The sequence below is a fragment of the Gasterosteus aculeatus genome, chromosome 2 (assembly GCF_964276395.1).
Source record: "Gasterosteus aculeatus chromosome 2, fGasAcu3.hap1.1, whole genome shotgun sequence".
NCBI classification, from domain to species: Eukaryota; Metazoa; Chordata; class Actinopteri; order Perciformes; family Gasterosteidae; genus Gasterosteus; species Gasterosteus aculeatus.
Window position 1 is genome coordinate 9,555,733 of NC_135689.1, and position 13,791 is coordinate 9,569,523.

At 41.3% G+C, this 13,791-nt stretch overlaps 1 protein-coding gene across 3 annotated transcripts in view; it reads right to left on the reverse strand.

Moving 5' to 3' along the window:
- The window catches only part of camkvl (CaM kinase-like vesicle-associated, like), a 31,859-nt gene that overhangs the window by 12,016 nt on the left and 6,052 nt on the right, over positions 1-13,791 (reverse strand). Inside the window, exon 2 of one of the 3 annotated variants that reach the window (XM_078090900.1) lies at positions 4,810-4,872. The exons of 1 other annotated variant lie outside the window; for it this stretch is intronic. Coding sequence is in view for 1 of the 2 variants with exons in the window: in XM_078090890.1 (XP_077947016.1) it covers positions 3,718-3,762 (45 nt within the window). In the remaining variant the exon portion in view is untranslated. Of the gene's footprint in view, positions 1-3,717; positions 3,853-4,809; positions 4,873-13,791 lie in introns of those variants that run through there. One more of the 3 variants, XM_078090890.1, reaches the window with a different exon arrangement.

Here is a 13,791-nt window from a genome sequence, read left to right on the forward strand (position 1 = left end):
AGGTATGTGCCGACTGCACACTGACTGTGTGATAATGTGTTGTGTGACTCATTTTTAAGGGCTGTCCCAGAAGTCAGATAGCATTGGAAGATATGCTGACAGGGCAACCTCTTCATTCAGGGCGGGCATTCTAAACATCTGCTGGGTAGGTGGAAGCAGCAAAATACCAGAGTTAAAGCATCGAAGAACATTGCAACATTTATTTCAGACACACTCCGTGAAACCGATGATCTATCAGCAGAAGGTGCTACTCTGAATCACTAAAACTTGGCGATGTGTTTTGGTTACTTTGCCATTTAGGTGGCAGTAGTTATTGATATTTTCAAATAGTGTTTCATAATTTCTGCAGTGACACATTTCATCCCTCCATATTATCTGTTTAAAGCTGCAATCCAAAACTGTCCTTACTTTCATGTTAGTATTATTTAAGGTGAAACTGTCAAGAGTCGTTCAGGTAATGCAGTTGCGATTATACTTTCATCTTCACAAACACAGAGGACATTTGTGTTCCCTTTCAAAATAAAAGCAGTTGTTGACACTTCTTTACAAGAGTCGTTTGTGGTATTTGGTACGTAGCTCACGTGAATCGTGAGTCGAATGACTCGCTTGTCAGTAGACGTTAACATACGCTCTTTTCCTAAAGGTTTTGTTGCTTTAACTTTGACACTATTAAGTGTCAAATGTTGTACAGAACATTGGCTGCTCTGACGAGATCACAGTAATAAAAAATAAAAATGCTGAATATTTCATGGTTTTAAAATGGTATGTTTTGATCAAAAAGCTACGCGAATCATTTTGAAGAATGGAGTAGGAATGCTTTTATGCAACACAAAAACTAATTTGTGCACACTTGGATGATTTGTTGTGCATTCGAATGCACACCCATTAACACACACAGGTAAGCCCAGACTCAAGTGTGAAGGCACGCAGAGACATCACACATGGAATGCCGGTGCCAGTCACAGTGTGAGTATGTCTGTGTGCTTCTTCACAAGTGTTGTGTTTAGGCTAAAAAATTAATCAAATGGAATGGATTCTCTTTTTATCAGCTCGGAGCGGAGGTGTTTCAGAGGTTCTCGGCATCAAGGTTATTCTAAGAAAGTCGTATTTCCTTTTCACTGACACTCTTTTCTTTAGCCATGCTCTCCTATTAAGCCGGTGCTCAGTCCCTCCAAAAGAAAAAAAAGGTGAAGCAAAACTGTTTTATTATAACAAGGTTATGTTCTGTTTGAAAATCGGCCTCATAGTTTGGCTTTTGATGGGCATCCATCACAGAAAGCCGAGAATAATTGATGGAACTCTGTTAATGTTATGGAAATATTTTACAGACTGCATCTGTGAGCAGGTGCTTTTGCAGAGTGTTTCTATGTGGTCAGGTGTGTCAGTATGTCCTTGACAGATACAGATGCAGCACAGCCACCCTTGCAAATCAACAACACTGTTCATCAGCCTCCCCGCAATATAAATCCAGATATCTGCTCAAGCGATCAGGTGACGCAGAATGGACCTCGACTTTCTACGGGTGATATGTTGAAAAAAACGGATGTGTGTGAGTGTGTGTCTGTCAAATTGTTATAACAAGCATGTCAATGTTTGGTCTGAGAGAAGAGTCGGAGCAGCAGAGGGTATGTGGTTGGCAGGGCTTGCATGTCACACTCCATTTGTGCACCAACCACACACAACTGTGCAACCTCCGCATGCGTCTACGTCCACACGCGTTGTGCAGCTCGGCGCGTGTCACTGAGCTCCAGTCCTTAGGTCACGGAAAAAGCGCGCATGTCCCTCATTAGTGTTTGACGCGTCACTCAGCCTATCGCAGAAGCGCCAACACAGGTGCGTGATTCTACAAGGCTATCTGGCTTTTGCTTGACAACCAGAAAGCGGAAGCGCGTCATTTAAAGGCCCCTTTGACTTCTCCTCTTCTCTTGTACACGCACCTTTGGCTGCCTCTAGTTGGGCTTTCATCTAATCTTTTTTTTTTTGCCATCCACTTTTCACTGCTCCTGTCTGAAAGGATTAATCGTCTCGGCGCTTCCTCACCAAGATCCAGGAGAAGAACATCAGGTGTGAAAAATGATGTGGCAAGCTCTGGTGTTCAAACTGTTACACAAAACAGAGGAAGAATGTGAAGATGCTTTTCCATTCCAGGACTTTACAACCACCAGGAACGTGGCTGTGTGAGCAGGTAGATTAAATCGATAATGACACACACATGTACAGTATTGTGGGAGCACACATTCTGTGTCGTCATGTCTTGTTATACATAAATGAACACACACACAAGTAATACACAAATGACTAGTGATTTGAAAGCCTATGGTTTTGTTTTGTTTTAAACCCACCATAAGAATCAGCTTTTCAAAAGATTTGCAATAATTACTGTGTGCTCTACACTTTTTCATCAATAATTTGAGAGTTGCGTGTGTGTGTTCGTCTATGTATGATAACACATGACAGAAGCAGCATGAGCCATTGATGAATCAAGACCACCCAAGATTTACTTGACTTAACACTGAAGAACCATGGCCCGAATGGCATCTGTAGTGCTCGGGGGCTAGAATGACTCAGAGGTCATTCCATTACATTGACGGCCTTATGTAACAGTTAGGAAAGAATATCTAGATGCAGCAGAAAGCCCTTTCATATTGATCGTATCATTCAGTCTTTTTGGTAAAAATATGTTGTTGAAGAGAGAATATTGTAATCATTCCAGTTGAATGTGTGTTGATATGTAGCAGAGCCACCGACAGCAGCACAGGGATGGTCCCACGCATGGTCAACGTGGTGGGGGATGCTCCCCAGGTGAATGCACAACAGGGTGTACAGTTGGGAACGCGGCCCTCCAGCGTCTCGCAGTGTTTTGTGTAACAGAAATGCCGTTGTTATCCTGCCTTTGATGAGTTACTGGCCCATATACGTATGCGGTGGTTCACTTAAATCCCACAGTTTCACCAATGCTGAACAGAACATTTTAGAGCATTAAAAGGTGTGGTTTAGACCTTGTAATGAAGAAATATTTTTAATACCTTATTAGTTTCTGTAATTTTCATTTGCCCATTAATATGTTTTCCTTCCCCTGCAAGTTTGATCATTTGGGATTTCATAAATAAAACCTTTGTTTCGCTTTTACTAAACGTGTTGAGGCGAGAAGCAGCTGAAGGGACAATGTTCCGAATTACTTGTTGGAATCAAGTTTTCTACTGGACACAAGAGAGGAAAAAGAGGGTGAATGGAGTTGTAAATACACATTCTTATGCAAAACGTACAGTATTATAAGTGCATGTGTGGATCCCACATAATGGTTAGTTTTTGTGTATGTGTTGTATCCATGCCCATTACATTTGCTTCTTCCACTGAGTCCCCGGTCTTCTCATTGTGCTTGTTAAAAACCCCACTTGTCTTATTTCTCACAGAGCAGTTCAAATCCAAGGTCTGTCCATCCGTGCGTGTCCGTTCATGTGTGTGTGCGCATGTGTGTGTGCGCGTGTGTGCATACACAAGGACAGAAACAGCCTTAATAAGGGAAATGCTCTAATGGAAATGCCTCAAAGAGAGAAACTCTACCAAATTAATGTTTTGCCACACAAACACACACACACCAAGACTCCTCACACAAATGAACACACCGCACGTGAAGATTTCCGTATTATTTTAAATGATGGGATTGGTGTGGATCCAAAGCTTCTGCCGGTCTGTCAGAAGTACTTCTTTCCTTACCTCCCTCCTTCCCCCCCATGTGTCCTCTGTATCCTGTCTCCTCATTAGGAGAGTGGAGCTGTGCAGGTCTTGAACGGTAAGTGCGTCCTCGGGGAGAAGGGCTGCAGTACCTCCATTTCATTGTTTTGACAAAAGTGTGTGTGTGTGTGTGTGTGTGCACGTGTGTTGCTTATGTAGAATGATGCAATATGTGGCTGACATACTTGTGCTTTTTCTGACACCAGGATGGCCTGAGGCAAAAGCAGCAGGCACACACACACACAGCATGTATATTATACACAGAATACCTCGTGCTTTTTGTGAACGTGTGTATGTGTGAGTAACCTTTTTGTGAGGATAAATTGAATAGACACGCATACGTACAAAATCTCGCAAAAAGTCGCAGGAACAAGAACTTCCTCTGCAAGTTGGACGTGAAATTGAAATGGAAAAGCAGATCTCTACGTGACAGCTAGCCAGAAAGCGATGGCGGGGGGGGGGGCTTACTAGGGGTTCACAAATGAGGAGAAAAGGAGGGAGGTCATAAATATATTACATGTTGTGTATGAAGCATAAAGGTGAATTTTGGTGTTTGCAGTAGTTCCTTCTCGTAAGACACAAAGTGTATAAGTATTTATGAACAAACGCCTGCTCTCTCTCTCTCTCTCCTTAAAATCACTTTGTGGTTTTGTGCATTGTTTCCATTTTTTGTTGCTTTGTCTGTATTACGCTTTCGGTCTATTTGACAAGTAAAAGACTTGAAACGATGACGGCAGAAGATAAAAAGTCAAGGAACAAGACAATTCAGTCTACGGAGGACATGAACGTTCATCTAACAGTCCCTCCTACATTTACGAAGCCCGTAAGGTTTGGTGTTTCCTGAAATTGTGTAAGCGTGTAAGTCTTTTGTTTTGAGGCCATAGTTTCATTGCACTGGATAGAATTACAGTATATTGAAAGGGCTAATGTTTTGTCTCACCTATATGGGTACAGGATATAACTAAGATGTAAGATGTACATTTAGATCTCAAGTTGAACATTAAGAAGAGGGAGTATCCAATAAAATGGCTGGGCTGATTTTTTTCTCCAAAATTGTAAGATTTGTCCTCATACCGTATATGAACCACACCGATCGCCGAGCTGTGAGCAAATGTGCCTCCAGAGAATTGTGTGCTTCTGTGGGGAGCAAGAACATACAGTAAATATTACCAATGTATAACAGTGAATTTAATTATATTAACAATCAATATGCCCTGTTTTTTGTTTCACCCCAAGTGTGTAAGCAGCATTGCACCTGTCCGCTGAACAAGCCAGCTTTTTGTTTGTAGATAAATATATTTGCTTGGTAGTTTTGGATCATCTTATAATATAATATCAATAGTAAAAATATATTATAACTGTATAGGACTTTACAAGGTTTGCAATAATGATACAAACAAGAGCGATGACATAACAGTAAGAAACAAAAGATAAAAAGATACTTGCATTACAGCTTAAGAGCAGCAATTTAGATCTGCCAAATATCTTTACTGTTAATTGATCGATTGTATTTATAAACCATTCACAAGTGAAAAACGTGATCAAACACATCATCAAATACGTCTCATGCTTCACTCATGCGTAAATACTGTGAACGGTTTGTGGTGCAGAAAAGAATTGCCCTTCCAGGCAGATAGGACATGGCCCACGGGTCAACCAAAAAGTCATTAACTATAACGGCTCCCGTCTGCTCCGTCACAGGTGCGTCTCACAGAATGCACATTAACCCCAGGACACAATGAGGGAGGCCATACTGCCAACGTTTCGGAAGTTTTAAGTCAGCATAAAACATTGAGAGGCTAAGTAATACTCAGGGGAAGGAATGTGGAGGGCTGATGGCAGCGTCTACCCATTAGTGTGTGAATGTGCATTATACATGTGTGTGAGTGTGTGTGTGACAGGGGCCATCGGAGAGAAAGAAACCTTCTCTGCCAAGTGAAGGGTTGAAGCGCTGAGTGTGTGTGTGTGTGTGTGTGTGTGTGTGTGTACACAAGAACACACTCAGAGGCAACACCACGTTTCAATGACTTGGAATGAAACTCCCTTCGGGTGCATAAGTGATGCAGCTTTTATCAAACAACTTCATTTGTGCGCGTGTGTTTTGGGAGGGCTCTTCTGGTTACACATAATCCCCTTTTGGATGCTTGAGATACCCTTGGGTGAGAAGACAATATACTCTCTCTCTCTCTCACACACACACACACACACACACACACACACACACACACACACACACACACACACACACACACACACACACACACACACACACACACACACACACACACACCTTTCTTCACACCCCATGTCAAACACCTCCAGACACTGTTTCAATAAATTTGTTAAGCCAATTGCAAAACGTTCTTTCCCAGCATCCGGTTATATGTGTGTGTGTCCATGCCCATCACTTTGAGTGCGTTCCATTGATCCTGAATGCATTACGTCTTTTTTTTAGTGGCGTTTAGACACACCGTGCAAAGAGCCCCTCCAAAAAAACCAGACCTAAATTGAGAGGCTCAATCCACACCTCAGTTTGCATGCACACTCACGCACACACACCCATTGATAGTAAAAGTGACATCGGGAGAGACACAATCTAACACTCAGACACAAGCTATCACATTTCTCCCATACAACCCTCACTGTCTCTCCCCAGCCGGGAGCTCATCATAAAGTCCACCGTCTCCCCCACTTCCTTTAATATCTCCCTGCAATTACAATCTAGGCCGTGTGTTACATCTCTGTTGATTCCCGTTAACTGTACTGAGACAAAGTTCTATCGACAAAGAGCTTTAGCAGGCGATGTGCTCCATTGACTTCAAAAAATAAATAAAAATAAAAGAAGACACGACCAGAGCAGCATCCTGGTGATGCTATTTCCTATGTTTTGTGAAACAGCGAGCAGAGACCGACAAGTGTTTTAGTGCTTTGTGTTTTTTACCACTACCTCGTTGCTCAGCAAATGCCCGTAAACTTGTAATTTAAGTTTTTATTTCAATTCGTCTGGTTTGATAAATGGTGAAATAGAATAGCAAACATTACTGTTCATAAGAACAATGAATTAATAGTCACCAATTCATCTTTGGTAAGACAATAACATGTATTGTCCCCACAGTGAGCTTGAAGCTGAGGCTCACGGATCATTTAAATTTAAAAGTATGGCTGTTTTTTTTATTATTATTTCAGCATAATTTGGCTGCTCGTTATAATCTTTTGAACTGCCTTTGAGTTTGAAGGGTACAAGGACAGCTCTGCTAGGCGATGCATCGCTCAGTTTGTGGGATGCGGTGGTCTTTGCTTTTAGTCACATCTGCAGTAAAGGTGAACCTTGAAGGCTTTGTCTCACACACGTGTATCGACCCTTATGTTCCCGACACCAAAGCACAGGGACTATGGATACAGCTGCTACAAATGAACACACGTCTCGTTGTTACATACAAAAATACTGAAGTTATTTCAGGTTATTTAAAATGTTGGAATCTTTTCTGTTGCACCGACTACAACGTGTAAAGCATAAAGAGCAAAAATGGCAAAACCTTGTTTTGTTGGGATGTTAAGAGAGATATTAATTATTCATAAAAACATTTTATGGTCAAAAACTGTGCTGCATATGCACTAGCGCCTCTGCATGTGTGCGTATTTGCCTGATGACAACAAGCCTGCTCGGGCTTGAGTCTTGAGATGAAAATTAGGTCATTTTTCCTCCAGGGAACGTGGAAAAAGAGACAGCGAAGGGCCGAGCGAATGGACAAAATCTATGCTGAACACGGAGTAGAGAAAGAAGGAGCAATGAGGGAAAAAAAGGCTGATGAAATGATGCTCGTACATGGCCCAGTTTGGATACATCAGCCGCTGGTAGTCACACAAAGATGGAGCCTACACACACGCAGGTTAGGGAATTGCTTTTAAACCACCGTTTTGCACTGGTGGTCCACTCATGGCTGCTCTCTATCAAGAATTGCCATTTCCAAGCAATTCATCTGGAAAGCGATGACCCAATCCCGTGTGCACAGAAAGTAATGCTGGATGGGCGAGGAGCGGAATTTAAACATCAATCTGCTGTGATAAGAACCTCAGAAGATATTTGAAAATTGTGTTGAACTGATACACAGAGGTTTGTAGGTTATTTGTAACCCTGCGCATACTGTGCACTCTTATGTTCCTACGTGTGGCCACTGGTCTTGTTTCTTTATCCAGTTGTTTTTGGAGTTTGCTTCTAACTAATTAATGAATTAATAATAGCAATGACTTTTGTGGCGGTATAGCTACTAGACCTTTCCGTCAGAGGAATACTAAAGTACCGGTGCTGCACTGCGGGTGTACTGCAGGTGTAGTCTGCGTCTCTGATTATCCTCAGAAATCACAGTGTCACAGTGCACGCTGAGTACAGACTGTGGTGTAACCAACCTGAGGCTACTGCAGGCGCCTGTTCAGGCTGTTCTGTAGTTTAGCAGTATGCCGTTGTGAAGTTCCTAGTGCTAAAATATCAACCAGGTCCTCCAATAAAAAACTGTTTCAAATGTTTCCAGCAGCGTGTATTCTAAAGATGAAATATCCGCCTTGGACAAAGAAGATGAATGGGAAGCAGAAGAGTCATTACGTTCAGAACGGCACTAGTTTTCCCAAAGGGAATTGTGAGAGGTGATTGTTGTTCTGTGGTTGCATTAGCGCTTTGGAGGCATTTCAAAACACACAAGCTTTGACTAATACTAGAAGTGAAGAATATCATTTTCCAGACTAAAACTAATTTGTTTGATAATTTAAATATTAAATCCCTGGTGGCTGAATGACAGAAACAAACACTAAGGCTATTAAATATGGTTATGCACATTAAACATGAATCATCGATGTACTAACTCTCACATGAGTCTCACACGTTATCTTAGAGAAGAACTTATGAGAACGTGTCTGATTATTATATACACTTCGGTGGGAACAGTATGTGCAGCGAATGCTGAATAACAGTTTAACAATGTACAGAACCTCTAACGGAACTCTAGGTCAACCGTATTGACCACGTATACGGTCACCTCATCGCAACCCATTCACAGCGGGTCTGAACTGACCCGAGAACTAATTAGACATCGGTTGAAACCAATTAGTTTTGACTCTGCGGGCTGCATTACAGATAGACAATGCAGGAAGATTGCATAAAGGCCAAGCAGACAGTGTATTGATCGCATAAAAAAATAAGAGAACAGTAACAGTAACAGAACAGAAAAGTGAAGAAGAAAGAAAGAGTGAGCTCTGGATCCAGATGATGAGAAACATTCATAGGAGAAAATTAAAATTGAGATGAAGATGACAAGAAAAGGGGAAGAATGAGAGAAGGAAACAAAGCATGGAAGATGACAGATGTAAAGAGCGTGAGGGAATGAAAGTGGGGACGATTCCGTGAGAAAGTCAGTAGTGCGTGTGTGTGTGTGTGTGTGTGTGTGTGTGTGTGTGTGTGTGTGTGCGCGTGTGTGTGTTTGGGAAAAAGTGCTTTGTGAAATATTCGGTGTGATGGAAGACTTATAGAAGCAGAATCCCGTCCCTGGAGAGTGAGAAGAGAAGAAGAAGAAGAAGAGGGAGGAGGAACAGAGAAGAGGAGGAGAAAGGAGCAGTGATTGAAGTTTTGGAGAGTCATAAGGCTGGAGACCATTTTAACAGAGAGGTCTCTGCTGGGAGGGTTTGTGTAGGACTGTCAGGGCCTTCTCTATTTTTGAACAGTGTGTGGGTATACCACTCACACCTTATAGCATTCAGTATACCTGTGAAGCTGGCTGAAGGTGAGCTTATGTTGAATCTTCTTCTAGGCTACTATTTTAGTAAGAGAACACCAGCATGTTCTTGTTAATAAAGATAAGATTCATTTTTGATCCTGATATTGAAAATGTATTTTCCCCGGCCCCATTTGAGTGAAAGGTTTTAGACATATTCAAGGCAAAAACTTAGTCAGGTTTAAAATGTCTATCCTGCAATTTGAGTAGGTATTGCATTTCGGCAATCACTCATTGACTTGTTGAACAGACCTCCACAATCTTGGAGACACTACAGACACTCAGGGTCCTCCTACTGCTGATTTCCTCTGTCATCACTATGAGGTTGACAGTTTTGATGGAAATGTCTTTTGGATAGATTTGTCATTCAATTTGGCGCAAACGGTGTCAGACTAACAATGAACATAACAACGATGATGTCGAATTGCTTTGCTGCTAAAGTTGAGCCCTCCGCACTGTCATCCACCACTACATTGTTTGACAGGCCTCGTTTGAATGAATGAGAGGCATCAATGCTTCCGGCACCTGTCAATCAAGCCAGAATGTTCCAGACATCCCTTTCTTTAAAAATCCCTGTTTTTATCTTAATCTTGTTATTTATTTGTTCTTGAAAAAAGAAAACTGGTGTGCTGTCAGAGAAACTGTGAGTAAGTAAGTAACCACTCCAAAAATCTGGTTTCTATAATTATGGCCCGTTTAAACAAAAATCACATTCGTAATGGCCTAGAGACGGCTTATACACTAAAACACAGAGAAAAAGGCTCTATAAATACAGTGTGGAGGTAACGTTCATCCTGCAAAGTAGGCGGTTTAACTGGAACCAGGTCAGAGCAAAGGCAGAGCATCCTATAGGTCTTTTCCTATTTAGCTCCTTTTTCTCTACTTTTTTTTCTTGCTAGTTCTTTTTAAGCTGTTTTTGTTGAGGTAGAGTGCAATGGTTATCTCCCCCAACCTCACACAATCCTGCTCCCCACGGACACTTGTTTCCCTTCTTCTCAGTAACAAGTCTCTTCAAAGGCGAGCAGAGACCGCTCAGTATTTGTATTTATTTCTCAACTACCAGTGAATACTAGTGTGCATATAAGGTATTTTAATGTAAAAAACAAAAACAAAAACAAAAACAAACCATGCCTGCAAGGGAATCTTTGGAAGTTGGATGTTTCCAATTCATCAGCAATAAAACTGTTAACTTCTGTTTTTATGCATCTTGAGTGAGCTAGATGTATTAGAACATATTAGTACTTACATATTCTTTATATTATCTTATTTTCTTAAAAGGCAGGATTTTAAAAAAAAATCTGTGTTGGACACTCATTTGTGGACCATCTGGCATAAAGTTAAACATATTAAAAGGAATAAGTCAATAAAATAAGATATAAGATATTAAGACTCAGCATTTCCATCAACGAAAATACATACATACATTCAAAATACATCAAAAAAAAGGTTTCTTTTATAGATCGCTAAAAAGCATTCAACCAGTCATGGAAATCCTTCTGCAATGACACCAAGTGAGACATGCAGAGCAGGGAGAGGAAAGAGCAAAAGCCAAAGGGTTATGAACTGGGGACGTGTGGAAGGCTCGGAGGAGGACAAGGTGGAGAGGCTCGGTTATTCCACGAATAACCGGACAAAAACTCTAATTCGGTGTGGAAATGTGACCTTGTTTTGAACCACCTCAGTATTAAACTTGTCCATCCCGAGAGAGAAATAAATATACATGAAAGAGGAGAAAGATGGCAGAGAGGCTGAGAGAATGTGTGTCTGCAGAGCATCCTTCACCTGTAGCTGGCAGAAATCTTGGCTTGCATAATGCGATGTGAGGATAAAGTCTGCTTTATGACCAGCTAAGCCAATAAATCCGGCTCAATTTTGACCTCTTTTTCTTTCCCCCCTTTATCTCCTCCTCTCTGTGGTTGACTTTGCTTTAGAGCGGATAGATAGTTCCAGCTCTTTAGCCCGAAAACTCGTCCTGATCCTTATTTCTGTCTCTGCTTCTTGGAGCAACATCGCAGCAGTAAGGACTACATTCATCTCTTGAACCCATCCATGCGTTAAACCAAGGAGGAAACAGTGGAGAACCTTGACACTTAACGCTTCCCCCGCTGGTCCAACGATAAAAGCATTTCAAGTGTACCTTATTGTCCCTGCAGTTTATTTGCTCGTATCTATCTCCTTCAATACTAACCATTCCCTCTTGTGCAAATACCCTTCCATAATTGTTTTCAATTAAAAATGCTGTGCCGCAGATGTCCTCAGCTTGCCGTAGCTACATCATATCGCCCTTCTGGGGAACGGCTTCCAGAAGTTGAGGGGTTGTAGTTCTGGCAGCCGTCGTTATGATGCGACGGGGAGCCACAGTTGAAGGCCTGATAAAGCAGAGGCTTGTTACATCCATCTTTACAACAGCTTGGGGTGTTGCGTAAGTGGTGATGTAGCCGGGGCTGGTTGAGGAAGAACAAATGATAATATCCCAATGATGAGTATAACGGGCAAGTAATGAGTGGCTGCTACTTCTGCAATTAAAAACATGTCTATTTAAATCTGCTTTTAACCTGCAATGCTGGTTACGTATGTTTTTCTTTTGTTTCTTATCCTCATAAAGTCATCTGTTGGCCTTGTTAATATTGTAATGGTTTTTGGTGTTTCCATTTTTGCCATCTAAAGTGCCTTTAGTATCTTTTAAAGCACTATACAAAATAATTGTATTATTATTATTATTAATCATAAAAACAGTGTTGATGCTCGATGCATAATTACTTATGCTGCTTGTTTTCACTTCATCATCCTGACAGTAATCACAATTGCACTCGTTTGCGTGTGTAGTATTTATGGCTTTCATTTAGTCTTTTTTCTGGTCTGTTCTAGCTGCTGTTTGATGGCCCAGAATCTAACCCAGTTTTAGCCAAAACTTATTTGCTGAACTCAAAAGGAACAGTGAGCCAGGACGGCCGAGAGCTCCAAATATAGCTTGGTTCAGTCTGGACCAGCATGAGGAAAAACTCCAATTAACAGGTGAGTGGACTCAGATAACATGAAATTGGGCCAGATGGAGTAGCCTGGCCTTCAGAAGTCTATTTGCAGGAAGGAAAACTATGCCAGGATAGTTTCTGTTTACAATTCCCACCCTACAAAAAGGCAACTGCACTCATTCCCACAACAGATTAATGCCACAGACAATCAAGAAGAGCTTTAGGAAATATGACAAAAATAGGCACAAGGAAGCAAGTGATGGCCTGAGAGGAAGGAGAAAGTTGACACGGTCTAAGAAATAAAACATTATGAAAGTGGGAACCGGAACAGGGGGGATGGGAACATGGACACATGACAGATGAGGACGTGGAGACAGAGAGGACAGCATATACAGGCTCTAGTAGTGAAGGCCACTTTAATGAGGTACTCTCGACCTCCATTGGCCTTTTTTGCCTCTAATCTATCTTGTCTTTCTGTTCCCTCTTTGTGTCTCTGTCACTTCCACTCCCTGTGCTCCCTCTCTCCCTTTTCTCTTACACCAGAGAACAGTGCGGATGGGATAACTCATTATTAATTCATTGTTTCTCTCCACATGTATTTACAAGGCCTTGAATACTGGGTAATTCAGTATCCTACAACAAAGTGAAGCAAAAAAACGTATCTTGTTTCTTCTACTATTGCAATCACCAGGTTTTTAAAATGAAGTCTGACACCATTGAGCTAAGGTTAGTAATCAATAACCACATTTTATTCCCATCTGTCAACGAAAGACTAGGCAGACATTTGAAAAGCTGTAAACAAATTCAGTGTAAATGACATGCAGGGGGGAATAAATAGATTCTACAAATTCCAAATGAATGTGTGTAATTTATTCAATGTGCAACAACATTTTAAGTGGAAACAAAAAGCAATATTGTGGGGATTTCATTAACATTTGTTCTCCATTAATTTGCTCAAAAATCACTGAAAACACATTCCAACACTATACACAGCAGAGCTGGGACTCTCGAACACAACACATGCTCACGTTACATTACAGTAAATTGTGGTTGGATTCATGTGAGTGCAACGCTGCCTCAACTGAGAAAATGAAGATCTCACGAGTTTCATTCCTCCTTTGCTGTGTTGTGAATGGAATTCATTGCTTTAATAAAGGTTCATACGTTTGTAGTTCTTCTACTGTTTGGCTCTGGTTTTATTGGCCGTAAGTGTACCAGTTAAACAAACACAATTACCTTGTGTGTGTGTGTGTGTGTGTTTGTGTGAAAGAGAGTTGCTGAAGCCCCTGTTAGTGGAATAACACATGCTGAAGTTATGTTGT